We start from the raw sequence: 27469 nt of genomic DNA on the forward strand, positions 1-27469 counted from the left end.
GGGGGGCTTAGGAGGGTCTGACCCCAAATTTGGGGGTCCTGGGGAGGCCTCGGGGGGTTTCACCCCAAATTTGGGGGTCCTGGCGTGGTTTTGGGGTGTTCTGATCCCAAATTTGGGGATCCTGGTGGGGTTTTGGGGGGTTTGGCCAAAATTTGGGGGTCCTGGGGCGGCTTTGGGGTGCTATGACCCCAAATTTGGGGGTCCCAGAGGAGTTTGGGGACCTTTTCCAGCCCAAATTTGGGGGTTCTGGGCTGGTTTTGGGGGGTTTTGACCCCAAATTTGGGGGTCCTGGGGAGGCCTCGGGGGGTTTCACCCCAAATTTGGGGGTTCTGGGCTGGTTTTGAGGAGCTTCAGCCCCATTTTTGGGGTTTTGGGGGTTTCACCCCAATTTTAGGGGTCCCAGAGGCGTTTGGGGACCTCTTCCATCCCAAATTTGGGGGCATTTTGGGGGGTTTCATCCCAAATTTGGGGGTCCTGGGGCGGCTTTCGGAGGTTTCACTTCAAATTTGGGGGTTCTGGGGGGGGTTTTGGGGCGGTTTCATCCCAAATTTGGGGGTTCTGGGCTGGTTTTGGGGGGTTCCATCCCAAATTTGGGGGTTCTGGGGGGGTTTTGGGGGGTTCCATCCCAAATTTGGGGGTCCCGGGGAGCTTCAGGGACCCTTTTAATCTCAATTTTGGGGTCCCGACTCCTTCAGGACCCTTTCCCCCACAAACCGAGCGGTTTTGGGTCATTTTGGGTCCCTTTTCACCCCAATTTTGGGGGTCCCGGGCATTTTTCGGCTCCCATTTCCCCACAATTTTGGGGATTTCGGGGATTTTTTGGGTCCCTTTTCCCCTCGGTTTGGGGCTCCCGGGTGATTTTAGGGTCCCTTCTCCCCCAAATTCGGAGCTTTTGGGGCTCCCAGGGAGGTTCAGATTCCTTTTCTCACCCCAATTTTGCCGTCCCGGATCTTTTGGGGTCCCTTTTTCCCCCCAAATTCTGCGATTTCGCCTCATTTTGGGGCCCTTTTCCCCTCACTTTCGGGGACTTTTTTCGCGCCGCGTTTCCAGGCCCGCCTTTACCGCGACTTTTTTCGCGCTTCCCGGGCGCCATTTTGGGACCCTCCCTCTTCCGGCCTCTTCCGGTTCCCTCCGCTTCCTGGTGGGCGTGGCCGGAAGTGACGCAACGGAGGCGGTGGCGGGGCCGGCGGTGGGTCCGGGCTGGGATTTTGGGGCGATTTTGGGTGATTTTGGGTCATTTTGGGCCATTTGGGGGCGATTTGAGGCGCTCTCGGAGGTTTTGGGAGGGCTCTGGGGGCTCTCGGAGGGGTTTGGGGGGGGATTTGTGGGGTCCGCGGGGATCCTGAGCGCTCTGGGGGGGGGATTTGGGGGGTCCGGGCTGGGATTTTGGGGCGATTTTGGGGCATTTTGGGGCATTTTGGGGGGAATTGGAGGATCCCGTGAGGGCTTGGGGGGGGATTTGGGTGATTTTTGGGGGGATTTGAGGGATTTGGGGAGGTTGTGAGGGGATTTGGGGGATTTTGGGGAGATTCAGGTGGATTTTGGGGGCGTTTCGGTGTATTTGGGGGGAGGGGGTCTGGGAGGGAATTTGGGGAATTTTGGGGCATTTTGGGCAGATTTTGGGGGGTTTTGGGGGTCTTTGAGGGGATTTCGGGGGTCCGGGCTGGGATTTTGGGGCATTTTGGGGGGAATTGGAGGGTTCCGTGAGGGACTGGGGGGGATTTTGGGGGGTCTGGGAGGGGATTTGGGGGATTTTGGGGGGATTTGGGGAGATTTTGGGGGGGGCATTTTGGGTGGATTTGGGGAGATTTTGGGGGGATTTGGGGGATTTGGGGGGGGGCATTTTGGGTGGATTTGGGGAGATTTTGGGGGTTTCTGAGGGGATTTGGGGGATTTTGGGTGGATTTTGGGGAGATTTGGGGGGATTTAGGTGAACGTGGGGGGAATTTGGGGGATTTTGGGGGGGTTTGGGAGGGCTTCAGGTGAATTTTGGGGAGATTTGGGTGGATTTTGGGGGGATTTGGGTGGATTTGGGGGTCCTGAGGGTTCCATGAGGGATTTGGGGGGGCCCTGGGGGGTCTGTGAGGGAATTTGGGGGGGTTTGGGGGGAATTTAGGTGAATTGGGGGGGGATTTGGGTGGATTTTGGGGAGATTTGGGGCATTTTGGGTGGATTTGGGGGGTCTGGGAGGGAATTTGGGGGGATTTTGGGGATTTCTGAGGGGATTTGGGGGGATTTTTGGGGGTCCTGAGGGTTCTGTGAGGGATTTTGGGGGGTCTGGAGGGGATTTTGGGGTGAATTTTGGGTGGATTTTGGGGAGATTTGGGTCATTTTGGGGGAATTTGGGTGAATTTGGGGCGTCTGGGAGGGGATTTGGGAGAATTTGGGGGGATTTTGGTGGATTTGGGGTTTCTGAGGGGATTTTGGGGGATTTTTGGGGGTCCTGAGGGTTCTGTGAGGGATTTTGGGGGGATTTTGGGGGGTCTGTGAGGGATTTGGGGGATTTTGGGGGGGATTTCGGTGAATTTTGGGGGGGATTTTGGGGAGGTTTGGGTCATTTTGGGGGAATTTGAGTGAATTTGGTGGGTCTGGGAGGGGATTTGGGAGATTTTGGGGGGATTTTGGGGGGATTTGGGGGTTTCTGAGGGGATTTGAGGATTTTTGGGGGGATTTGGGGGGTCTGTGAGTGGATTTGGGGGATTTTGGGGGGGTTCAGGTGGATTTTGGGGGAGATTTGGGTGCATTTTGGGGGGATTTTGGTGGATTTGGGGGGTCTGGGAGGGAATTTGGGGGATTTGGGTGGATTTGGACAGATTTTGGGGGGTCTGTGGAGGATTTGGGGGTATTTTGGGTGGATTTGGGGGGATTTTGGGTGGATTTGGGGGTCTGGGAGGGAATTTGAGTGGATTTTGGGGAGATTTTGGGCCATTTTGGGGGGATTTCGTGTGGATTTTGGGGGGTCTGGGAAGGAATTCGGGGGAATTGGGGCAATTTTGGGGTGATTTGGAGCAATTTTGGGGGTTTCTGAAGGGATTTGGGGCCATTTTTGGGGGTCCTGAGGGTTCTGTGAAGGATTTTGGGGGGATTTGGGGGATTTGGGGTGGAATTCAGGTGGATTTGGGAGATTTTGGGGGGATTTTGTGAGGATTTGGGTGAATTTTGGGGGTTTCTGAGGGGATTTGGGTGGATTTTTGGGGGGTCCTGAGGGTTCCATGGGGGATTTTGGGGGGATTTGGGGGGATCTGGGGAGGTCTCTGAGGGGATTTGGGGGAAAAGAGGGAATTTTGGGGCATTTTGGGCAGATTTTGGGCAGATTTTGGGGAGTTTGGGGGGGGGTCTTTGAGGGGATTTGGGGGAATTTGAGGGGTCTGGGCCGGGATTTTGGGGCATTTTTGGGGCATTTTGGGGGGAATTGGAGGGGTCCGTGAGGGATTTGGGGGGCATTGAGGGGGATTTGGGGGGGTTGAGGTGGATTTGGGGGAGATTTGGGGGATTTTGGGGGTGACTTTGAGGGGATTTGGGGGGATTTTGGGGGGTCTTGAGAGGGGATTTTGGGGGATTTAGGTGGATTTGGGGGGGATTTGGGGGGATTTTGGGGGATTTGGGCGATTTTGGGGGATTTGGCGCAATTTTGGGGGGATTTGGCACGATTTTGGGTGGATTTGGGGCGATTTGGGGGGATTTTGGGGGATTTTGGGGGGATTTGGGGGGGATTTGGGGGGATTTTGGGGGGATTTTGGGCAATTTTGGGGGATTTTGGGGGGATTTGGGGGATTTTGGGGGCTCTGGGAGGGATTTTGGGGGATTTGGGGGCTCTCGAGGGTTTTCTGAGGGATTTTGGGGTGCCTGGGGGGGATTTTGGGGAGATTTTGGGGCGTTTTGGGGGTTCTGGGAGGGATTTTGGGGGCATTTGGGGGAGATTTTTGGGGCGGGTCTGGAAAGTTTTGGGGGGAATTTGGGGGGTCCTGGGTGGTCGTGGAGGGGAAATTTGGGGGGTTTTGGGGGATTTGGGTGGATTTTGGGGCATTTTGGGGGGATTTTGGTGGATTTGGGGGGGTCTGGGAGGGAATTTGGGGGATTTTGGGTGGATTTGGGGGGATTTTGGGGGTTTTGAGGGGATTTTTGGAGATTTTGGGGGGTCCTGAGGGTTCAGTGAGGGATTTTGGGTGGATTTGGGTGGTCTGGGAGGGGATTTGGGGGATTTTGGGGGGATTTGGGGCAATTTTGGGGATTTTGGGTGGATTTTGCGGGGTCTGGGAGGGGTTTTGGGGGGAAAAGGGGGAATTTTGGGGCACTTTGGGTGGATTTTTGGGGGATTTTGGGGGCATTTGGGGGGTCTGGGGTCAGATTTGGGGCGATTTTGGGGGGTCCCAAAGGTTTTGGGAGGGATTTGGGGGGTCCTGGAGGGGATTTTGGGGCGATTTTGGGGGGATTTTGGGGAATTTTGGGAGATTTTGGAGGGATTTGGGGAGATTTTGGGGGGATTTTGGGGTTTTTGGGCAGGTTTTGGGGGAGATTTTGGGGATTTGGGGGGAAATTTGGGTTTTTTGGGAGCATTTTGGGGTTATTTGGGGTTATTTGGGGAGGTTTTGGGATTTTTGGGAGCATTTGGGGCTTTTTGGGGAAGTTTGGGGGGGAATTTTGGGGTTATTTGGAGGATTTTTGGGTTTCTTTGGAGGGAATTTTGGTTTTTTTTTCGGGGGGATTTTGGGGGAGATTTTTGGGGTTTTTGGGGGCAATTTTGGGGTTATTTGGGGGATTTGGGTTTTTTTAGGGAGGTTTTGGGGTTATTTTGGGGGATTTTGGGTTTTTTGGAGGGATTTTGGGGTTTTAGGGAAGGTTTTGGGGGGAATTTGGGATTTTTGGGGGGAAATTCGGGTTTTTTTTGAATTTTGGGGTTTTTTGGGGAATCTGGGGCTTTTTGGGTGGATTTGGGGCTTTTTGGGGAGGATTTGGGGGGATTTGGGGGGATTTTGGGTTTTTTGGAGGGAATTTTGGGGTTTTTTGGGAGGTTTTGGGGTTTTTTTCGGGGGGTTTTGGGTTTTTTTGGGGACGTTTTGGGGAGGTTTGGGGTTTTTTTGGGGGATATTGGGGTTTTTCGGGGGTTATTTTGGGGACTTTGGGATTTTTGGGGTTTTTTTGGAGGATTTGGGGATTTCTTTGAGGGATTTTGGGAGGATTTTGGGGATTTTGAGGGGATTTTGGGGAACTTTGGGGGGATTTGGGGGAATTTTGGGAGGATTTTGGGGATTTTGGGGAATTTTGGGGGGATTTGGGGGAATTTTGGGGGGATTTTGGGGGGATTTGGGGGATTTTGGGGTTTTGGGGGGGATTTTGGGGGGATTTGGGGGATTTTGGGGGGATTTGGGGGATTTTGGGGGGATTTTAGGGGGATTTTGGGGAACTTTGGGGGGATTTGGGGGAATTTTGGGAGGATTTTGGGGATTTTGGGGAATTTTGGGGAATTTTCGGGGGATTTTGGGGATTTTGGGGGGATTTTGGGGGGATTTGGGGGAATTTTGGGGGGATTTGGGGGGATTTTGGGAGGATTTGGGGGAATTTTGGGGCGATTTTGGGGGATTTGGGAGCCCCTGATGGATTTTGGGTGGTCCCAGGGGGTCTTTGGGGTTGGGGAGGAGCGATTTTGGGGTAATTAATGAGATAATTAATTAATTAGGGGGTTAATTAATGCATCCACGAGGCTTTAATCCCCTTTTTCCCACCCTTTTTAATGGGAAATTGGGGCTTAATTACCCCCAGGGCTCATTAATTACCCCCAGAACGCCTCAAACTCCCCCTGGGTCACCTTAATCAATTAATGAGGGCCCTAATTGATTAAATTAGGCTTTAATTAACACATCCCTGAGACTTTTAACCCTTTCCAAGCCACTTTTCCCACCCCTTTTCATGGGAAATTGGGGCTTAATTACCCCCGGGGCTCATTAATTACCCTCAAACTCGGCGGGGGGGAGGCAGATTGATTAATGAGGGTCCTAATTAATTAATTAGGGGGTAAATTAATGCATCCACGAGGCTTTAATCCCCTTTTTCCCACCCTTTTTCATGGGAAACTGGGGCTTAATTACCCTCGGGGCTCATTAATTACCCTCAAACTCGGCAGGGGGGAGGCAGATTGATTAATGAGGGTCCTAATTAATGAATTAGGGGTTAATTAGCGCCGCCATGGGGGAGCTGAGCGACCTGGACCGGCAGATCGAGCAGCTGCGGCGCTGCGAGCTCATCAAGGAGAGCGAGGTCAAGGCCCTGTGCGCCAAGGCCCGGTAACGAGCCCCTAATTACCCCTAATGAGCCCTTAATGAGCCCCTAATGGAGCTCTAATGAACCCCTAATGGAGCTCTAATGAACCCCTAATGAGCTCCTAATGAGCCCCTAATGAGCCCTTAATGAACTCCTAATGGAGCTCTAATGAACCCCTAATGGAGCTCTAATGAACTCCTAATGAGCCCCTAATGAACCCCTAATGAGCTCCTAATGGAGCTCTAATGAACCCTTAATGAATCCCTAATGAGCTCCTAATGGACCCTTAATGAATCCCTAATGAAGCTCTAATGAACCCTTAATGAGCCCCTAATGAACCACTAATGAACCCCTAATGAACCACTAATGGAGCTCTAATGAACCCCTAATGGAGCCCTAATTAGCCCCTAATGAACCCTTAATGAATCCCTAATGGAGCCCTAATGAACTCCTAATGAGCCCCTAATGAATCCCTAATGAGCTCCTAATGAACTCCTAATGGAGCCCTAATGAACCCCTAATGAGCTCCTAATGAACCCTTAATGAGCTCCTAATGAACCCCTAATGAAATGCTAATGGATCCCTAATGAACCCCGAATAAACCCTTAACGGACCCCTAATGAACCACTAATGAACCCTTAATGAACCCTTAATGGGCTGCTAATGAGCTCCTAATGAGCCCTTAATGAACCCCTAATGAGCTCCTAATTAACTCCTAATGGACCCCTAATGAACCCCTAATTCGCCCTAAGGAACCCCTATTGAACCCGTAATGAACCCCTAATGAACTGCTAATGAACCGCTAATTTACCCCTAATGAACTCCTAATGAGCCCCTAACGAACCCTTAATTTACCGCAATGAACCCCTAATGAGCCCTTAATGAACCCCTAATGAACCACTAATGAACCCCTAATGACCCCCTAATTTACCCTGAATGAACCTTTAATTTACCCCTAATTAGCCCCTAATGGACCCCTAATGAACCCTTAATGAACACCTAATGAACCCCTAATGGACCCCAATGAACCCCTAATGAACCCCTAATGAGCTCCTAATGAACCCCTAATGAACCCCTAATGAAGCCCTAATGAGCTCCTAATGAGCCCCTAATGAGCTCCTAATAAATCCCTAATGAACCACTAATGGAGCCCTAATGAGCTCCTAATGAGCTCCTAATGAGCTCCTAATGAGCCCCTAATGAACCCTTAATGAATCCCTAATGGAGCCCTAATGAACCCCTAATGAACCCCTAATGGAGCCCTAATGAGCCCCTAATGAGCCCCTAATGAACCACTAATGGAGCCCTAATGAACTCCTAATGAACTCCTAATGAGCACCTAATGAACTCCTAATGAGCACCTAATGAACCCCTAATGAGTTCCTAATTAACCACTTAGGAACTCCTAAAGAACCCCTAATGAACTGCTAATGGATCCTTAATGAACCCCTAATGAACCACTTATGAACCCTTAATGAGCCCTTAATGGGCCGCTAATGAGCCCTTAATGAACCCCTAATGAGCTCCTAATTAACTCCTAATGGACCCCTAATGAACCCCTAATTCGCCCTAAGGAACCCCTATTGAACCCCTAATGAACTGCTAATGAACCGCTAATTTACCCCTAATGAACCCCTAATGAGCCCCTAACGAACCCTTAATTTACCGCAATGAACCCCTAATGAGCCCTTAATGAACCCCTAATGAACTCCTAATGAGCCCATAATTTACCCTGAATGAACCTTTAATTTACCCCTAATTAGCCCCTAATGGAGCCCTAATGAACCCTTAATGAATCCCTAATGGAGCCCTAATGAACTCCTAATGAGCTCCTAATGAACCCCTAATGAACCCCTAATTAGCCCCTAATGGAGCCCTAATGGACCCCTAAATGAACCCCTAATGAGCCCCTAATGAACCCTTAATGAATCCCTAATGGAGCCCTAATGAACCCCTAATGGAGCCCTTAATGAGCCCCTAATGAACTCCTAATTAACTGCTAATGAACCCCTAATGGAGCCCTAATGAACCACTAATGAACCCCTAATAAACCCCAAATGAGCTCCTAATGAACCCCTAATGAACCCTTAATGGACCCCTAATGAACCCCTAATGGAGCTCTAATGATCCCCTAATGAACCTCTAATTTACCCCTAAGTAACCCCTAATTTACCTTTAATGAACCCCTAATGGAGCCCTAATGAAACCCTAATGGACCCCTAATGAACGCTTAATGAACCCCTTATTAACTCCTAATGAACCCCTAATGAACCCTCAATGAACCCCTAATGAACTCCTAATGGACTCCTAATGGACCCCTAATAAACCCTTAATGAACCCCTGATTTACCCCTAATTAACCCCTAATTTACCTCTAATGGACTCCTAATGAACCCTTAATGAACCCTTAATGAACTCCTAATGGACTCCTAATGGACCCCTAATGAACGCCTAATGAGCTCCTAATGAACCCTTAATTTACCGCAATGAACCCTTAATGAGCCCTTAATGAACCCCTAATGAACCCCTAATTTACCCCAAATGAACCTTTAATTTACCCCGAATGAACCCCTAACGGAGCCCCTAATGAACCCTTAATGAACTCCTAATGGAGCCCTAATGAGCCCCTAATGAACCCTTAATGAACCCCTAGTGAAACCCCAATTAACCCCTAGTGAACCCCTAATTTACCCCTAACAAACCTTTAATGAGCCCTAATTTACCCCAATGAACCCCAATGAACCCTTAGCAAGCCCCTAATTGACCCCTAATTAACCCCTAATGAACTCCTAAGTAACCGCTAATTAACCGCTAATTAACCCCTAGTTCACTCCTGGTTAATGCCTAATTAACCCCTAATTAACATCTCATTAATGCCTGGTGGAGCCCTGGCTGCCCCAGGGGAGGGGGCGTTAATTGGGCGCTAATTGGGCGCTAATTGACATTAATTGGGCGTTAATCGGGCGCTGATTGGGCCCTAATTGGGCATTAATTGGGTGCTAATCAGGTACTAATTGGGCACTGATCATGTGCTAATTGGGTGTTGAGTGGGCGCTAATTGGGTGGTAATTGGCATTAATTGGGCGTTAATTGGGCACTAATCGGGCACTAATTAAGCACAAATTGAGCTCTAAGTGGGCATTAATTGGGTGCTAATTGTGTTCTAATTGGGCGTTAATTGGATGCTAATTGGACACTAATGGGGGGGTCAATTAGGCGCTAATTGGGTGTTAACTGGGTCCTAATTGGGCGGTAATTGGGTGCTAATCGGGCACTATTTGTGTGCTCATTTGGCGCTGATTGGGCACTAATTGGGTGTTAATTGTGTTCTAATTGGGCGTTAATTGGATGCTAATTGGACACTAACTGGGCACTAATTGGGCGCTTATCAGGCGCTAATTGGGTGCTAATTGGGCTCTAGTTGGGACCTAATTGGGCGCTAATTGGGCGCTAATTGAACGTCAACTGGGCGCTAATTGGGCTCTGGTTGGGCCCTAATTGGGTGCTTATCAGGTGTTAATTGTGCGCTAATTGGGCTCTAGTTGGGCCCTAATTGGATGCTTATCGGGCACTAATTGGGCACTAATTGTGCACTAATTGGGTGCTAATCGGGCGCTAATTGAGCACTAATTGGGCTCTAGTTGGGCCCTAATTGGTGCTGATTGGGCGCTTATCGGGCGCTAATCGGGTGTTAATTGCGCGCTAATTGGGCTCTAGTTGACCCCTGATTAGGCCCTATTTGCACGCTAATTGGGTGCATATCGTGCGCTAATTGGGCGCTAATTGTGCGCTAATTGGCCTCTAGTTAGGCCCTAATTGGGCGCTAATTGTGCGCTAATTGGGCGCTAATTGGGCACTAATTGTGCGCTAATTGGCCTCTAGTTGGGCCCTAATTGGGCGCTAATCAGGCGCTAATTGAGCGCCAACTGGGCGCTAATTGGGCACAAATTGGGCTCTAGTTGGGCCCTGATTGGGTGCTAATTGGGCACTCATAGTGCACTAATTGGGCCCTAATTGGGTGCTAATCGGGTGCTAATTGGGCACTAATTGGGCTCTAATTGGGTTCTAGTTGGGCCCTAATTGGTCGCTAATTGCCTGTTGATTGGGAGCTAATTGGGCGCTAATCGGGCCCTAATTGAGCGCTAATTGAGCGCTAATTGCGCACTAATTGGGCACTAACTGGGCACGAATTGAGCGCTAATTGTGCCCTAATTGAGCGCTAATTGAGCGCTAATTGGCGCTAATTGGCGTTAATTGGGGCTTTGCAGGGAGATCCTGGTGGAGGAGAGCAACGTGCAGAGGGTGGATTCGCCCGTCACCGTGAGCCCCGCGGGGACTGGGGGGATTTGGGGGATTTTGGGGAATTTGGGGAATTTTTGGGAATTTTTGGGGAATTTTGGGGAATTTTGGGGATGCTGGGAGGGTTTTGGGGGAAATTTTTGGGGGATTTGGGGAGGATTTGGGGAGTTTTGGGGGGATTTTAGAGCAATTTTGGGGGGGAATTGGGGGATTTTGGGAAAATTTTGGGAATTTTTTGGGAATTTTTGGGGGTTCTGGGAGGGTTTGGGGGAAAAATTTGGGGAATTTTGGGTGGATTTGGGGAGTTTTGGGGGAAATTTAGAGCAAATTTAGGAGATTTTGGGGGGGATTTTGGGAGTTTTTTAGGAATTTTGGGGGATCCTGGGAGGGTTTGGGGGAAATTTGGGGGAATTTTGGGTGGATCTGGGGAGTTTTGGGGGAATTTGAGGGCAATTTTTTGGGGGAATAGGGGGATTTTGGTGGGATTTTGGGAATTTTTGGGAATTTTTTGGGAATTTTTTGGGAATTTTTGGGGAATTTTGGGGAATTTTGGGGATTCTGGGAGGGTTTTGGGGGAAATTTTGGGGGGTTTGGGGAGGATTTGGGGAGTTTTGGGGTATTTTAGAGCAATTTTGAAGGGATTTTTTGGGAATTTTGGGGAATTTTTGGGAATTTTTGGGAATTTTGGGAATATTTTGGGAATTTCAGGAGTTCTGGGAAGATTTGGGGGAAATTTTGGGGGATTTGGGGAGGATTTGAGGAATTTTGGGGGAAATTTAGAGCAAATTTTGGAGGTTTTGGGGGGAATTTTGGGAGTTTTTAGGAATTTGGGGGAATCCTGGGAGGGTTTGGGGGAAATTTGGGGGGATTTGGGTGAATTTGGGGAGTTTTGGGGGAATTTGAGGGCAATTTTTTGGGGAATAGGGGGATTTTGGGAATTTCTGGGGAATTTTGGGAATTTTTAGCAAAGTTTTGGGGATCCTGGGAGGGTTTGGGGGAAAATTTGGGGAATTTTGGGTGGATTTGGGGAGTTTTGGGGGAATTCTAGAGCCATTTTTTGGGGTTTGGGGGAAAATTTGGGGGGATATTTTTGGGAATTTTGGGGATTTTGGGGGGATTTGGGGCGATTTTGGGGGGATTTGGGGCGATTTGGGGTGGATTTGGGGTGATTTTGGGGGGATTTGGGTGGATTTTGGGTGGATTTGGGGGGATTAGGGGTGAATTTGGGTGGATTTTGGGTGGATTTGGGGTGATTTTGGGTGATTTTGGGGTGGATTTGGGGTGATTTTGGGTGGATTTTGGGCGATTTTGGGTGGATTTGGGTGGATTTGGGGCGATTTCTAGGCAATTTTGGGGCGATTTTGGGTGGATTTGGGGCGAATTTGGGGTAATTTTGGGGTCTGTGCCCCCCCAGGTGTGCGGGGACATCCACGGGCAGTTCTACGACCTCAAGGAGCTCTTCCGGGTGAGTGACCCCGGAGTGACCCCGGAGTGACCCCTGAGTGACCCCTGAATGACCCCTGAGTGACCCCTGAATGACCCCGGAGTGACCCCTGAGTGACCCCGGAGTGACCCCGGAGTGACCCCTGAGTGACCCCTGAGTGACCCCTGAGTGACCTCTGAGTGACCCCTGAATGACCCCGAGTGACCTCTGAGTGACCCCTGAGTGACCTCTGAGTGACCCTTGAGTGACCCCGGAGTGACCCCTGAGTGACCCCTGAGTGAGCCCTGAGTGACCCCTGAGTGACCTCTGAGTGACCCCTGAGTGACCCCTGAGTGAGCCCTGAGTGACCTCTGAGTGACCTCTGAGTGACCCCTGAGTGACCTCTGAGTGACCCCTGAGTGACCCTTGCGTGACCCCGGAGTGACCCCTCAGTGACCCCTCAGTGACCCCTGAGTGACCTTTGGCCGTTTTGGGGTGGTTTCGATGGATTTTGGGGCTTTTTCGTTGATTTTGGGGCCGATTTTGTCAATTTTGGGATCAAATTTGGGGCTTTTTGGAGCTGGGCCCTCCCCTGGCCCTGCCCCGAGCACCTGGGGCCCACCTGAGCCCCTTTTTTGGGGTGGTTTTGGCCGTTTTTGGGTCATTTTTGCCTCATTTTTGGGTGCCTTTGGCAGGCAGCTGGGGCCTCACCTGAGCCCCTTTTTTGGGGTGTTTTTGGCCGTTTTTGGCTCATTTTTGGGTCATTTTTGGGTCATTTTTGGGTCATTTTTGGGGTTTTTGAGGCTCCCCTGTCCCTCACCTGTGCACAGGTAACTGGGCCCTCACCTGAGCCCCTTTTTTGGGGTGTTTTAGGTCATTTTTGGGTCTTTTTTGGCTCATTTTGGGGTCATTTTTGGGTGCCTTTGGCAGGCTGCTGGGCCCTCATCTGAGCCCCTTTTTTGGGGTGGTTTTGGTCATTTTTGGGTCATTTTTTGGGTCCTTTTTGGGTCATTTTTGGGGGTTTTGAGGCTCCCCTGTCCCTCACCTGTACACAGGTAACTGGGCCCTCACCTGAGCCCCTTTTTTGGGGTTTTTTTGGGTCATTTTTGGGTCATTTTTGGGTCGTTTTTGGGTTTTTTGAGGCTCCCCCGTCCCTCACCTGTGCACAGGTAGCTGGGCCCTCACCTGAGCCCCTTTTTTGGGGTGGTTTTGGCCATTTTTGGCTCATTTTTGGCTCACTTTTGGGTGCCTTTGGCAGGCAGCTGGGGCCTCACCTGAGCCCCTTTTTTGGGGTGTTTTTGGCCGTTTTTGGGTCCTTTTTGGGTCATTTTTGGGTCATTTTTGGGGTTTTTGAGGCTCCCCTGTCCCTCACCTGTGCACAGGTAACTGAGTCCTCACCTGAGCCTCTTTTTCGGGGTGTTTTTGGGTCATTTTGGGGTCATTTTTGGGTCATTTTTGGGGTTTTTGCTGCTCCCCTGTCACTCACCTGTGCACAGGTAACTGGGCCCTCACCTGAGCCCCTTTTTTGGGGTGTTTTTGGCCGTTTTTGGGTCATTTTTGGGTGCCTTTGGCAGGCAGCTGGGGCCTCACCTGAGCCCCTTTTTTGGGGTGTTTTAGGTCATTTTTTGGCTCATTTTTGGGTCCTTTTGGGGTTTTTGAGGCTCCCCTGTCCCTCACGTGTGCACAGGTAGCTGGGCCCTCACCTGAGCACTCCAGGACTCACCTGAGCCCCTTTTTTGAGGTGTTTTAGGTCCTTTTTGGGTCCTTTTGGGGTTTTTGTCCCTCACCTGTCCCTCCCCTGTCCCCAGGTGGGCGGGGACGTCCCTGAGACCAATTACCTGTTCATGGGCGACTTCGTCGACCGCGGCTTCTACAGCGTGGAGACCTTCCTGCTGCTGCTGGCACTGAAGGTGAGAAACACACCTGGGCACACCTGGGCACACCTGGGCACACCTGGGACAGAGCTGGGACACACCTGGGATACACCTGGGCACACCTGGGCACACCTGGGCACACCTGGGATACACCTGGGCACACCTGGGATACACCTGGGCACACCTGGGCACACCTGGGCACACCTGGGACAGAGCTGGGACACACCTGGGATACACCTGGGATACACCTGGGCACACCTGGGCACACCCGGGCACACCCGGGCACACCCGGGACAGGTATGGGACAGGTGGGACAGCGTGGAGACCTTCCTGCTGCTGCTGGCACTGAAGGTGAGAAACACACCTGGGCACACCTGGGCACACCTGGGCACACCTGGGACAGAGCTGGGACACACCTGGGATACACCTGGGATACACCTGGGATACACCTGGGCACACCTGGGCACACCCGGGACAGGTATGGGACAGGTGGGACAGGTATGGGACAGGTGGGACAGCGTGGAGACCTTCCTGCTGCTGCTGGCACTCAAGGTGAGCTCACCTGGACAGGTGAGGGACACACCTGGGACACAGCTGGGACAGGTATGGGACAGGTGGGACACACCTGGGACACACCTGGGCATACCTGGGCACACCTGGGACACACCTGGACAGGTATGGGGCAGGTGAGGGGTCACAGCCCCTTCCTCCTGCTGCTGGTGCTGAAGGTGAGAGACACACCTGGGACACACCTGGGACACAGCTGGGACACAGCTGGGATACAGCTGGGCACACCTGGGCACACCCGGGACAGGTATGGGATAGGTGGGACAGCGTGGAGACCTTCCTGCTGCTGCTGGCACTGAAGGTGAGCTCACCTGGACAGGTGAGGGACAGGTGGGACATGTGGGACACATCTGGGCACACCTGGGCACAGCTGGGACACACCTGGGACAGGTGGGACAGGTATGGGACAGGTGGGACAGTGTGGAGACCTTCCTGCTGCTGCTGGCACTGAAGGTGAGGGACACACCTGGGCACACCTGGACACACCTGGGCACACCTGGGATACAGCTGGGACAGGTATGGGACAGGTGGGCACACCTGGGCACACCTGGGACACAGCTGGGACAGGTATGGGACAGGTGGGCACACCTGGGCACACCTGGGGCAGGTATGGGATAGGTGGGACACACCTGGGGCACATCTGGGACACATCTGGAACAGGTGAGGGACAGGTGAGGGACAGGTGGGACAGCGTGGGCACTTTTCTGCTCCAGCTGGCACAACAGGTGAGCCCAGGTGAGCTCAGGTGTGCCCAGATGTGCCAAGATGTGCCCAGGTGCGTCACACCCCGCTTTAGTGCCACCGTGGGCCTGTCTCTGTGCCCAGGTGTGCCCCAGGTGTGCCCAGGTGTGCCCCAGGTGTGCCCCAGCCTCACCTCTGTGACCCTGTGGGTGCGTCACTGCCCTCAGCTCACCTGCCCAGGTGTGCCAGGTGTGCCAGGTGCCTCCAAGCCCATTTTGGTGACACCATGGCCGTGTCCCTGTGCCCAGGTGTGTCACTGTGTGCCCAGGGCAGATCCCGCAGGTGTAGGGGCACACCTGGCACAGGTGGCACAGGTGGCTGTGTGGGTGTGTCCCCGTGCCCAGGTGTGCCCAGGTGTGCCCAGGTGTGACCCAGGTGTGTCTCACCTGTGCCCAGGTGCGGTACCCAGACCGGATCACGCTGATCCGGGGGAACCACGAGTCCCGGCAGCTCCCGCAGGTGTAGGGGCACACCTGGCACAGGTGGCACAGGTGGCACAGGTGGCTCTGTGGGTGTGCCCAGGTGTGCCCAGGTGTGACCCAGGTGTGACCCAGGTGTGTCACTGTGTGCCCAGGGTGAATCCCGCAGGTGTAGGGGCACACCTGGCACAGGTGGCACAGGTGGCTGTGTGGGTGTGCCCAGGTGTGCCCAGGTGTGACCCAGGTGTGTGTGTGTGTGCCCAGGTGCGGTACCCGGACCGGATCACGCTGATCCGGGGGAACCACGAGTCCCGGCAGCTCCCGCAGGTGTAGGGGCACACCTGGCACAGGTGGCACAGGTGGCACAGGTGGCTCTGTGGGTGTGCCCAGGTGTGACCCAGGTGTGTCTCACCTGTGCCCAGGTGCGGTACCCGGACCGGATCACGCTGATCCGGGGTGACCACGAGTCCCGGCAGATCCCGCAGGTGTAGGGGCACACCTGGCACAGGTGGCACAGCTGGCACAGGTGGCTGTGTGGGTGTGTCCCTGTGCCCAGGTGTGCCCAGGTGTGACCCAGGTGTGTCTCACCTGTGCCCAGGTGCGGTACCCGGACCGGATCACGCTGATCCGGGGGAACCATGAGTCCCGGCAGATCACGCAGGTGTAGGGGCACACCTGGCACAGGTGGCACAGGTGGCACAGGTGGCTGTGTGGGTGTGTCCCTGTGCCCAGGTGTGCCCAGGTGTGTCACACCTGTGCCCAGGTGCGGTACCCGGACTGGATCACGCTGATCCGGGGGAACCACGAGTCCCGGCAGCTCCCGCAGGTGTAGGAGCACACCTGGCACAGGTGGCACAGGTGGCTGTGTGGGTGTGCCCAGGTGTGCCCAGGTGTGACCCAGGTGTGTCTCACCTGTGCCCAGGTGCGGTACCCGGACCGGATCACGCTGATCCGGGGGAACCATGAGTCCCGGCAGATCACACAGGTGTAGGGGCACACCTGGCACAGGTGGCACAGGTGGCTGTGTGGGTGTGCCCAGGTGTGCCCAGGTGTGACCCAGGTGTGTGTGTGTGTGCCCAGGTGCGGTACCCAGACCGGATCACGCTGATCCGGGGGAACCACGAGTCCCGGCAGCTCCCGCAGGTGTAGGGGCACACCTGGCACAGGTGGCACAGGTGGCACAGGTGGCTCTGTGGGTGTGCCCAGGTGTGCCCAGGTGTGACCCAGGTGTGACCCAGGTGTGTCACTGTGTGCCCAGGGTGAATCCCGCAGGTGTAGGGGCACACCTGGCACAGGTGGCACAGGTGGCTGTGTGGGTGTGCCCAGGTGTGCCCAGGTGTGACCCAGGTGTGTCTCACCTGTGCCCAGGTGCGGTACCCGGCCCGGATCACGCTGATCCGGGGGAACCACGAGTCCCGGCAGCTCCCGCAGGTGTAGGGGCACACCTGGCACAGCTGGCACAGGTGGCACAGGTGGCACAGGTGGCTCTGTGGGTGTGTCCCCGTGCCCAGGTGTGACCCAGGTGTGTCTGTGTGTGCCCAGGTGCGGTACCCGGACCGGATCACGCTGATCCGGGGGAACCACGAGTCCCGGCAGCTCCCGCAGGTGTAGGGGCACACCTGGCACAGGTGGCACAGGTGGCACAGGTGGCTCTGTGGGTGTGCCCAGGTGTGCCCAGGTGTGACCCAGGTGTGACCCAGGTGTGTCACTGTGTGCCCAGGGTGAATCCCGCAGGTGTAGGGGCACACCTGGCACAGGTGGCACAGGTGGCTGTGTGGGTGTGCCCAGGTGTGCCCAGGTGTGACCCAGGTGTGTGTGTGTGTGCCCAGGTGCGGTACCCGGACCGGATCACGCTGATCCGGGGGAACCACGAGTCCCGGCAGCTCCCGCAGGTGTAGGGGCACACCTGGCACAGCTGGCACAGGTGGCACAGGTGGCACAGGTGGTTCTCTGGGTGTGTCCCCGTGCCCAGGTGTAACCCAGGTGTGCCCAGGTGTGCCCAGGTGTGACCCAGGTGTGTCTCACCTGTGCCCAGGTGCGGTACCCAGACCGGATCACGCTGATCCGGGGGAACCACGAGTCCCGGCAGATCACGCAGGTGTAGGGGCACACCTGGCACAGGTGGCACAGGTGGCACAGGTGGTTCTCTGGGTGTGTCCCCGTGCCCAGGTGTGACCCAGGTGTGTGTGTGTGTGCCCAGGTGCGGTACCCGGACCGGATCACGCTGATCCGGGGGAACCACGAGTCCCGGCAGATCACGCAGGTTTACGGCTTCTACGACGAGTGCCTGCGCAAGTACGGCTCGGTCACCGTGTGGCGCTACTGCACCGAGATCTTCGACTACCTGAGCCTGTCGGCCATCATCGACGGCAAGGTGGGCACCGCGCGGGCACCTGGGGGGGGGCCGGGCACCTGGGGGCACCTGGGGGTACCTGGGGGTACCTGGGGTACAACTGGGGCACACCTGGGGGGGTGACGGGCACCTGGGGGTAGCTGGGGGTAGCTGGGGGTACCTGGGGTACACCTGGGGGTACCTGGGGGACACCTGGGGGTACCTGGGGGACACCTGGGGGTACCTGGGGGTAGCTGGGGGTAGCTGGGGGTACCTGGGGTACAGCTGGGGGTACCTGGGGGACACCTGGGGGCGCCTGGGGGGGTGGCAGGCACCTGGGGGACACCTGGGGGCACCTGGGGGTATCTGGGGGCACCTGGGGTACAGCTGGGGGGCACCTGGGGGTACCTGGAGGTATCTGGGGGTACCTGGGGTACAGCTGGGGGTACTTGGGGGCATCTGGGGGCACCTGGGGTACAGCTGGGGGGCACCTGGGGGGCACCTGGGGGTATCTGGAGGTACCTGGGGTACAACTGGGGCACACCTGGGGTATAGCTGGGGGCACCTGGGGGACACCTGGGGGCACCTGGAGGTATTTGGGGGTACCTGGGGTACAACTGGGGCACACCTGGGGTACAGCTGGGGGCACCTGGGGGCATCTGGGGGTACCTGGGGGTACCTGGAGGTATTTGGGGGTACCTGGAGTACAGCTGGGGCACACCTGGGGGACACCTGGGGGTACCTGGGGCTACCTGGGGTACAGTTGGGGGGCACCTGGGGGACACCTGGGGGACACCTGGGGGTACCTGGAGGTATTTGGGGGTACCTGGGGTACAACTGGGTCACACCTGGAGTACAGCTGGGGGCACCTGGGGGCACCTGGGGGACACCTGGGGGTATTTGGGGCTACCTGGGGTACAGCTGGGGGGTACCTGGGGGACACCTGGGGGTGCCTGGGGGTATCTGGGGGTACCTGGGGTATAGCTGGGGGGTACCTGGGGTATAGCTGGGCACACCTGGGGGTACCTGGAGGTATTTGGGGGTACCTGGGGTACAGCTGGGGGGCACCTGGGGGACACCTGGGGGACACCTGGAGGTATTTGGGGGTAGCTGGGGGATACCTGGGGGCACCTGGGGTACGGTTGGGGGTACCTGGGGGTACTGGGAGGTATTTGGGGGTACCTGGGGTATGGCTGGGGGTACCTGGGGGTACCTGGGGTACAGCTGGGGGGCACCTGGGGGCATCTGGGGGCACCTGGAGGTATCTGGGGGCACCTGGAGGTATCTGGGGGTACCTGGGATACAGTTGGGGGTACCTGGGGGACACCTGGGGGTACCTGGGGGCATCTGGGGGCACCTGGGCACAGCTGGGTGCACCTGGGGGTACCTGGGGCACAGCTGGACACACCTGGGGGCATCTGCGGCACAGCTGGGTGCACCTGGGGGCACCTGGGCACACCTGGGGGTATCTGGGATAGACTTGGGGGCACCTTAGGGGCACTCAGGGCCACCTGGGGGTACTTGGGGCACACCTGGGCACACCTGGGCACATCTGGATACACCGGAGGGTATCTGGGACAGACTTGGGGGCACCTTGGGGGCACTTAGGGACACCTGGGGCACAGCTGGGGCAGGTGGCACACCTGGGCACACCTGGGGCACAGCTGGGGCACACCTGGGGGCACCCGGGCACAGCTGGGGCACACCTGGGGCAGGTGGCGGGGGTGGCACACCTGGGGCACCCCCAATGTCCCCAGTGTCCCCATTGATCCCAGTGATCCCCAGTGATCCCAGTGTCCCCAGTGTCCCCAGTGTTCCCAGTGAGCCCAGTGATCCCAGTGATCCCCAGTGATCCCAGTGTCCCCAGTGTCCCCAGTGTTCCCAGTGAGCCCAGTGTCCCCATTGATCCCAGTGATCCCAGTGTCCCCAGTGTCCCCAGTGTTCCCAGTGAGCCCAGTGATCCCAGTGATCCCAGTGATCCCAGTGATTCCAGTGTCCCCATTGATCCCAGTGATCCCCAGTGATCCCAGTGATCCCAGTGTCCCCAGTGTCCCCATTGATCCCAGTGATCCCCAGTGATCCCAGTGTCCCCAGTGTCCCCAGTGTTCCCAGTGAGCCCAGTGATCCCAGTGATCCCAGTGATTCCAGTGTCCCCATTGATCCCAGTGATCCCCAGTGATCCCAGTGATCCCCAGTGATCCCAGTGTCCCCAGTGTCCCCATTGATCCCAGTGATCCCCAGTGATCCCCAGTGATCCCAGTGTCCCCAGTGTCCCCAGTGTCCCCATTGATCCCAGTGATCCCCAGTGTCCCCAGTGTCCCCAGTGTCCCCATTGATCCCAGTGTCCCCAGTGTCCCCAGTGTCCCCAGTAATCCCAGTGTCCCAAATATCCCCAGTGATCCCAGTGTCTCCAGTGTCACCAGTGATCCCAAATATCCCCAGTGATCCCCATGATCCCAGTGATCCCAGTGTCCCCAGTGATCCCAGTGATCCCCATGATCCCAGTGATCCCAGTGTCCCCAGTGATCCCAGTGATCCCAGTACCCCCAAATATCCCTCAGTGTCCCAGTGTCCCCAGCGTCCCCAAATATTCCCAGTGATCCCAAATATCTCCGGTGATCCCAGTGTCCTCAAATGTCCCCCACCGATCCCAAATATCCCCCAGTGTGCCCAGTGATCCCAGTGTCCCCAAATATCCCCAGTGATCCCAAATATCCCCATTGATCCCAATGCTTCTCTGTCCCCCAACGCCCCCAACGACCCCAATGTCCCCCAACGCCCCCAACGCCCCCAATGACCCCAATGTCCCCAACGCCCCCAACGCCCCCAATGACCCCAATGTCCCCAATGTCCCCCATGACCCCAATGACCCCAACGCCCCCAATGACCCCAATGACCCCAACGCCCCCAATGTCCCCAATGACCCCAATGACCCCAATGTCCCCCATGACCCCAATGTCCCCAATGTCCCCAATGTCCCCCATGACCTCAATGTCCCCAATGTCCCCCATGACCCCAATGTCCCCAATGTCCCCAATGACCCCAGTGTCCCCAATGACCCCAATGACCCCAATGACCCCAACACCCCCAATGACCCCAACGCCCCCAATGTCCCCAATGACCCCAATGACCCCAACGCCCCCAATGACCCCAATGTCCCCCATGACCCCAATGACCCCAATGTCCCCCATGACCCCAATGACCCCAATGACCCCAATGTCCCCCATGACCCCAATCACTCCCAGTGTCCCCAATGTCCCCAAATATTCTCCAGTGTCCCCAATGACCCCGACACCCCCAGTGTCCCCCGATGTCCCTTGATGGCCCTGATGTCCCCAAATATCCCCCGTTGATCCCCGTGTCCCCAACGTCCTCAATCACCCCAAATGTCCCCAGTGTCCCCAATCACCCCAATCATCCCCAGTGTCCCCAAATGTCCCCCAGTGTCCCCATTGATCCCAGTATCCCCATTGATCCCAGTGTCCCCAATCACCCCAATCATCCCCAGTGTCCCCAAATGTCCCCAATCACCCCTAATTTCCCCAATGTCCCCAATCCCCCCCACTGATCCCAATGTCCCCAAATCCCCCAATGTCCCCAATGTCCCTAAATCCCCCCAATGTCCCCAATGTTCTCAAATCCCCCCAATGTCCCCAATGTCCCCAATGTCCCCCATCCCCCCCACTGATCCCAATGTCCCCAAATCCCCCAATGTCCCCAAATCCCCCCAATGTCCCCAAATCCCCCCAATGACCCCAATCACTCCCAGTGTCCCCGATCTCCCCTCTGTCCCTCTGTCCCTTCTGTCTGTCTGTCCCCTCTGTTTCTCTGTCCCTGTGTCCGTCTGTCCCCCTGATATCCCCTGTGTCCCTGTGTCCCTCTGTTCCTCTGTCTCCTCTGTCCGTCTGTCCCCTGACATCCCCTCTGTTTCTCTGTCTGTCTGTCTGTCCCCTGACATCCCCTCTGTTTCTCTGTCTGTCCGTCTGTCCCCTCTATCCCCTCTGTTTGTCCCCTTTGTCCCTGTGTCCGTCTGTCCCTTCTGTCCTCTCTGTCTGTCCCCTGACCTCCCCTGTGTCCCTCTGTCCCTCTGTCCGACCTCTGATGTCCCGTCTGTCTGTCTGTCCCTCTCTCTGTCCCCTGACGTCCCCTGTGTCCCTCTGTGCCTTTGTCCGTCTGTCCCCTGACATCCTCTCTGTCCCCTCTGTCCCCTCTGTCCGTCTGTCCCTCTGTCCTCTCTGTCTGTCCCGTGTCCTTCTGTCCCCTCTGTCCCTCTGTCCGTCTGTCCCCTGACGTCCCTCTGTCCGTCCGTCCCCAGATCTTCTGCATCCACAGCGGCCTCTCTCCGTCCATCCAGACCCTGTCCCCTCTGTCCGTCTGTCTGTCCCTCTGTCCCCTGACACCTCCTGTGTTCCTCTGTCCCTCTGTCTGTCCCCTGTGTCCATTTGTCCTCTCTGTCCCTTTGTCTGTCCCGTGTCCCTGTGTCCTCTCTGTCCCCTCTGTCCGACCCCTGATGTCCCCTGTGTCCGTCTGTCCCTTCTGTCCCTCTGTCCCTCTGTCGTTCTGTCTGTCTGTCCCCTGTGTCCCCTCTGTCCCTCTGTCCCCTGACATCCCGTGTCCTTCTGTCCCCTGTGTCCCTCTGTCTGTCCCTCTCTCCCCTCTGTCCCTCTGTCCCCTGAGGTTCCCTGTGTCCGTCCGTCTGTCCCCTGACATCCCCTGTGTCCGTCTGTCCCTTCTGTCCCTCTGTCCCCTTTGTCTGTCCTCTCTGTTCTGTCCCTCTGTCTGTCCCCTGACATCCCCTGTCCCTCTGTCCCTCTGTTTGTCTGTCCCCTGACGTCCCCTGTGTCCGTCTGTCCTCTCTCTCCTCTCTGTGTGTCCTGTGTCCCTCTGTTCCTCTGACCCCTGATGTCCCCTCTGTCCCTCTGTCCTTCTGTCCCTCTGTCCCCTGACATCTCCGTGTCCGTCTGTCCCCTGACGTCCCCTCTGTCCCCAGATTTTCTGCGTCCACAGCGGCCTCTCTCCATCCAGACCTTGTCCTCTCTGTCCGTCTGTCTGTCCCTCTGTTCCTCTATCCCCTGTGTCCGTCTGTCCCCTGACCTCCCCTCTGTCCGTCTGTCCCCTGACGTCCCCGTGTCCGTCTGTCCCCAGATCTTCTGCGTCCACGGCGGCCTCTCTCCGTCCATCCAGACCCTGTCCTCTCTGTCCGTCTGTCCCCTGACATCCCCTGTGTCCGTCCGTCTGTCCCCTGACGTCCCCGTGTCCATCTGTCCCTCTGTCCCTCTGTCCCTCTGTCCGTCTGTCCCCTGACATCCCCTCTGTCTCTCTGTCTGTCCCTCTGTCCCTCTGTCCCTCTGTCCCCTGACATCCCCTCTGTCTGTCCCTTGTCCCTCTGTCCGTCTGTCCCCTGACCTCCCCGTGTCCGTCTGTCCCTTCTGTCCTCTCTGTCTCTCTGTCCTTCTGTCTGTCCCTTGACATCCCGTGTCCCTCTGTCCCTCTGTCCGTCTGTCCCCTGACCTCCCCTCTGTCCGTCTGTCCCCTCTGTCCGTCTGTCCCCTGACATCCCTCTGTCCGTCTGTCCCCAGATCTTCTGCGTCCACGGCGGCCTCTCTCCGTCCATCCAGACCCCGTGTCCCTCTGTCCGTCTGTCCCCTGACATCCCTCTGTCCGTCTGTCCCCAGATTTTCTGCGTCCACGGCGGCCTCTCTCCGTCCATCCAGACCCTGGACCAGATCCGCACCATCGACCGCAAGCAGGAGGTGCCCCACGACGGCCCCATGTGCGACCTGCTCTGGTCCGACCCCGAGGGTACGGCCGGGGACCCCAAAACCCCCGGGGCCTGCCCCGAAACTCGCTGAGACGGCCCCAAAAGCAACGAGAGCGCCCCCAAAATCCACCCCAAAACTGCCCAAATTCGGTGTTTTGGGGTTTGGGGACAGGGCAAAAAAAACCCCAAAATTTGGCCCCAAAACTCGCTGAGACGGCCCCAAAAGCAACGAGAGCGCCCCCAAATCCATTGAAATCCACCCCAAAACTGCCCAAATTCGGAGTTTTGGGGTTTGGGGACAGGGCAAAAAAAAAACCCCAAAAAACCCAAAAACTCCTGGGTTCTGCCCCAAAACTTGCTGAGACGGCCCCAAAAGCAACGAGAGCGCCCCCAAATCCATCGAAATCCACCCCAAAACTGCCCAAATTCGGTGTTTTGGGGTTTGGGGACAGGGGAGGGACAGGGCAAAAACAACCCCAAAAACCCCTGGGTTCTACCCCAAAATTCACTGAAACGGCCCCAAGAGCAACGAGAGCGCCCCCAAATCCATCGAAATCCACCCCAAAGCTGCCCAAATTCGGCATTTTTGGGGTTCTGGGGGACAGGGCAGGGACAGGGCAAAAAAACCTCAAAAAACCCCAAAATTTTACCCCAGAATTCACTGAAATGGCCCAAAAATCAACGAAATGACCCCAAAATCCATCAAAATGCACCCCAAAACTGCCCAAATTCGGTGTTTTGGGGTTTGGGGACAGGGCAGGGACAGGGCAAAAACAACCCCAAAAACCCCCAAAACTCCTGGGTTCTACCCCAAAATTCACTGAAACGGCCCCAAAAGCAACGAGAACGCCCCCAAATCCATCGAAATCCACCCCAAAACTGCCTAAATTTGGCATTTTGGGGTTGGGGACAGGGGAGGGACGGGGCAAAAAAAAGCCCCCAAAACCCCAAAATTTGACCCCGAGCGCCCCAAAATCAGCCCAAAAATCAATGAAATGACCCCAAAATCCATCAAAATCCACTCCAAAACTGCCCAAATTCGGCATTTTGGGGTTTGGAGGAGCAGGGGAGGGACAGAGCAAAAAAAACCCCCAAAAATCCCCCAAAACCCCAAAGTTTTGCCCCAAAACTCCCTAAAATGGCCCAAAAATCAACGAAATGATCTGAAAATCCATCAAAATCCACCCCAAAACTGCCCAAATTTGGCATTTTTGGGGTTTGGGGACAGGGTAGGGACAGGGGAGGGTTGGACATTCCCAGATCCCAAAAAAGCCCCCCAAAATCAAAAAAAAACCCAAATTTGACCCCAAAAGTCACAGAATCACCCCAAATCCCGATAATTTGTCCCAAAAAATCACCTGAATTCACTGAAAATCTCCCCAAATTCTGCACTTTGGGGTTCTGGGGACAGGGGAGGGACAGGGCAAAAAACCCCAAAATTTTGCCCCAAAATTCACTAAAACAGCCCAAAAATCAACGAAATGACCCCAAAATCCATCGAAATCCACCCCAAAACTCCCCAAATTCGGAGTTTTGGGGTTTTGGGGACAGGGGAGAGACAGGCAAAAAAAAAACGCCAAAAAACCCCTGGGTTCTGCCCCAAAATTCACTGAAATGACCCCAAAAGCAACGAGAGCGCCCCCAAATCCATCAAAATCCACCCCAAAACTGCCCAAATTCTGCACTTTGGGGTTCTGGGTACAGGGGAGGGACAGGGCGAAAAAAACCCCAAAAACCCCTGGGTTCTACCCCAAAATTTACTGAAATGGCCCCAAAAGCAACGAGAGCGCCCCCAAATCCATCAAAATCCACCCCAAAACTGCCCAAATTCGGCATTTTTGGGGTTCTGGGGGACAGGGCAGGGACAGGGCAAAAAAACCTCAAAAAACCCCAAAATTTTACCCCAGAATTCACTGAAATGGCCCAAAAATCAACGAAATGACCCCCAAATCCATCGAAACTCACCCCAAAACTGCCCCAATTCTGCACTTTGGGGTTTGGGGACAGGGGAGGGACAGGGCAAAAAAAAACCCCCAAAACCCCAAAATTTGACCCCGAACGCCACAAAATCCACCCCAAAATCAACAAAATGACCCCAAAATCCATCGAAATCCATCCCAAAACGGCCCAAATTCGGCGTTTTGGGGTTTGGAGGGACAGGGCAAAAAACAACCCCAAAAACTCCTGGGTTCTACCCCAAAATTCACTGAAACGGCCCCAAAAGCAACGAGAACGCCCCCAAATCCATCGAAATCCACCCCAAAATGGCCCAAATTTGGCAGTTTTGGGGTTCTGGAGGACAGGGCAGGGACAGGGCAAAAAAAAAAACCCAAAAAACCTCAAAAACTCCTGGGTTCTGCCCCAAAACTCGCTGAGACGGCCCCAAAAGCAACGAGAGCGCCCCAAAATCCATCTAAATCCACCCCAAAATGGCCCAAATTCGGCATTTTTGGGGTTCTGGAGGAGCAGGGGAGGGACAGGGCAAAAAAAACCCCCAAAAATCCCCAAAAGCCTCAAAATTTTGCCCCAAATGCCACAAAATTGCTTCAAACATCAACAAAATGACCCCAAAATCCATCGAAATCCACCCCAAAAGTGCCCAAATTTGGTGTTTTGGGGTTTTGGGGACAGGGCAGGGACAGGGGAGGGTTGGGCGTTCCCAGACCCCCCAGGAACGCTCCTGAAAGAATCCCAAAAATCCCAAAATCTGACCCCAAACTTCACGGAAATGCCTCAAAAAAAAAAAAAAAAAACATTAATTTGTCCCAAAAATCACCTGTCCTTCACCTGAGCCAGGTGTGTCACCTGTCCCTCACCTGTCCCAGGTGTGTTCTTACCTGTCCCTCACCTGTCCCAGGTGTGTCACCTGTCCCTCACCTGAGTCAGGTATGTCATCTGTCCTTCACCTGAGCCAGGTGTGTCACCTGTCCCTCACCTGTCCCAGGTGTGTTCTCACCTGTCTCTCACCTGTCTCTCACCTGTCTCTCACCTGTCCCAGGTGTATCTCCTTTGTCTCCCCATCTCACCTGTCCCAGGTGTGTCTCACCTGTCTCTCACCTGTCCCTCACCTGTCTCTCACCTGTCTCTCACCTGTCTCTCACCTGTCAGACACCACAGGTTGGGGTGTTTCCCCCCGGGGTGCCGGGTACCTGTTCTCACCTGTCCCAGGTGTGTTCTCACCTGTCTCTCACCTGTCTCTCACCTGTCCCAGGTGTGTCTCACCTGTCTCACCTGTCTCTCACCTGTCCCAGGTGTATCTCCTTTGTCTCCCCATCTCACCTGTCCCAGGTGCCCCTCCCTGTCTCCCTTGTCTCCCCATGTCTCCTCTGTCTCTCACCTGTCCCTCACCTGTCTCCCCGTCTCACCTGTTCTCACCTGCCCCAGGTGTGTTTTCACCTGTCTCTCACCTGTCTCTCCCATGTCTGACCTGTCTCAGGTGTATCTCACCTGTCCTTCCCCCTGTCTCACCTGTCCCAGGTGTCTCAGACACCACAGGTTGGGGCGTGTCCCCCCGGGGTGCTGGGTACCTGTTCTCACCTGTCCCAGGTGTGCTCTCACCTGTCTCTCACCTGTCTCTCACCTGCCCCAGGTGTCTCTCACCTGTCTCACCTGTCTCACCTGTCTCTCCCCTGTCTCTCACCTGTCTCTCACCTGTCCCAGGTGTGTCTCACCTGTCTCTCACCTGTCCCAGGTGTGTCTCACCTGTCTCTCACCTGTCAGACACCACAGGTTGGGGCGTGTCCCCCCGGGGTGCCGGGTACCTGTTCTCACCTGTCCCAGGTGTGTTCTCACCTGT

At 55.3% G+C, this 27469-nt stretch overlaps 1 protein-coding gene across 1 annotated transcript in view; it reads left to right on the forward strand.

Annotated features, from left to right (window-relative positions):
• Positions 1-1155: 1155 nt before the first annotated feature.
• Positions 1156-27469, forward strand: part of PPP4C (protein phosphatase 4 catalytic subunit) — a 29732-nt gene continuing 3418 nt past the window's right edge. The window contains exons 1-7 of the mRNA XM_069000183.1: positions 1156-1189; positions 6166-6281; positions 10526-10577; positions 11971-12021; positions 13788-13889; positions 17781-17954; positions 23588-23714. Coding sequence (XP_068856284.1) covers positions 6184-6281; positions 10526-10577; positions 11971-12021; positions 13788-13889; positions 17781-17954; positions 23588-23714 — 604 coding nt within the window. The 5' untranslated portion in view covers positions 1156-1189; positions 6166-6183. The remainder of the gene's footprint in view (positions 1190-6165; positions 6282-10525; positions 10578-11970; positions 12022-13787; positions 13890-17780; positions 17955-23587; positions 23715-27469) is intronic.

This window comes from Aphelocoma coerulescens, unplaced genomic scaffold (assembly GCF_041296385.1).
Source record: "Aphelocoma coerulescens isolate FSJ_1873_10779 unplaced genomic scaffold, UR_Acoe_1.0 HiC_scaffold_77, whole genome shotgun sequence".
In the NCBI taxonomy this organism is placed as follows: domain Eukaryota; kingdom Metazoa; phylum Chordata; class Aves; order Passeriformes; family Corvidae; genus Aphelocoma; species Aphelocoma coerulescens.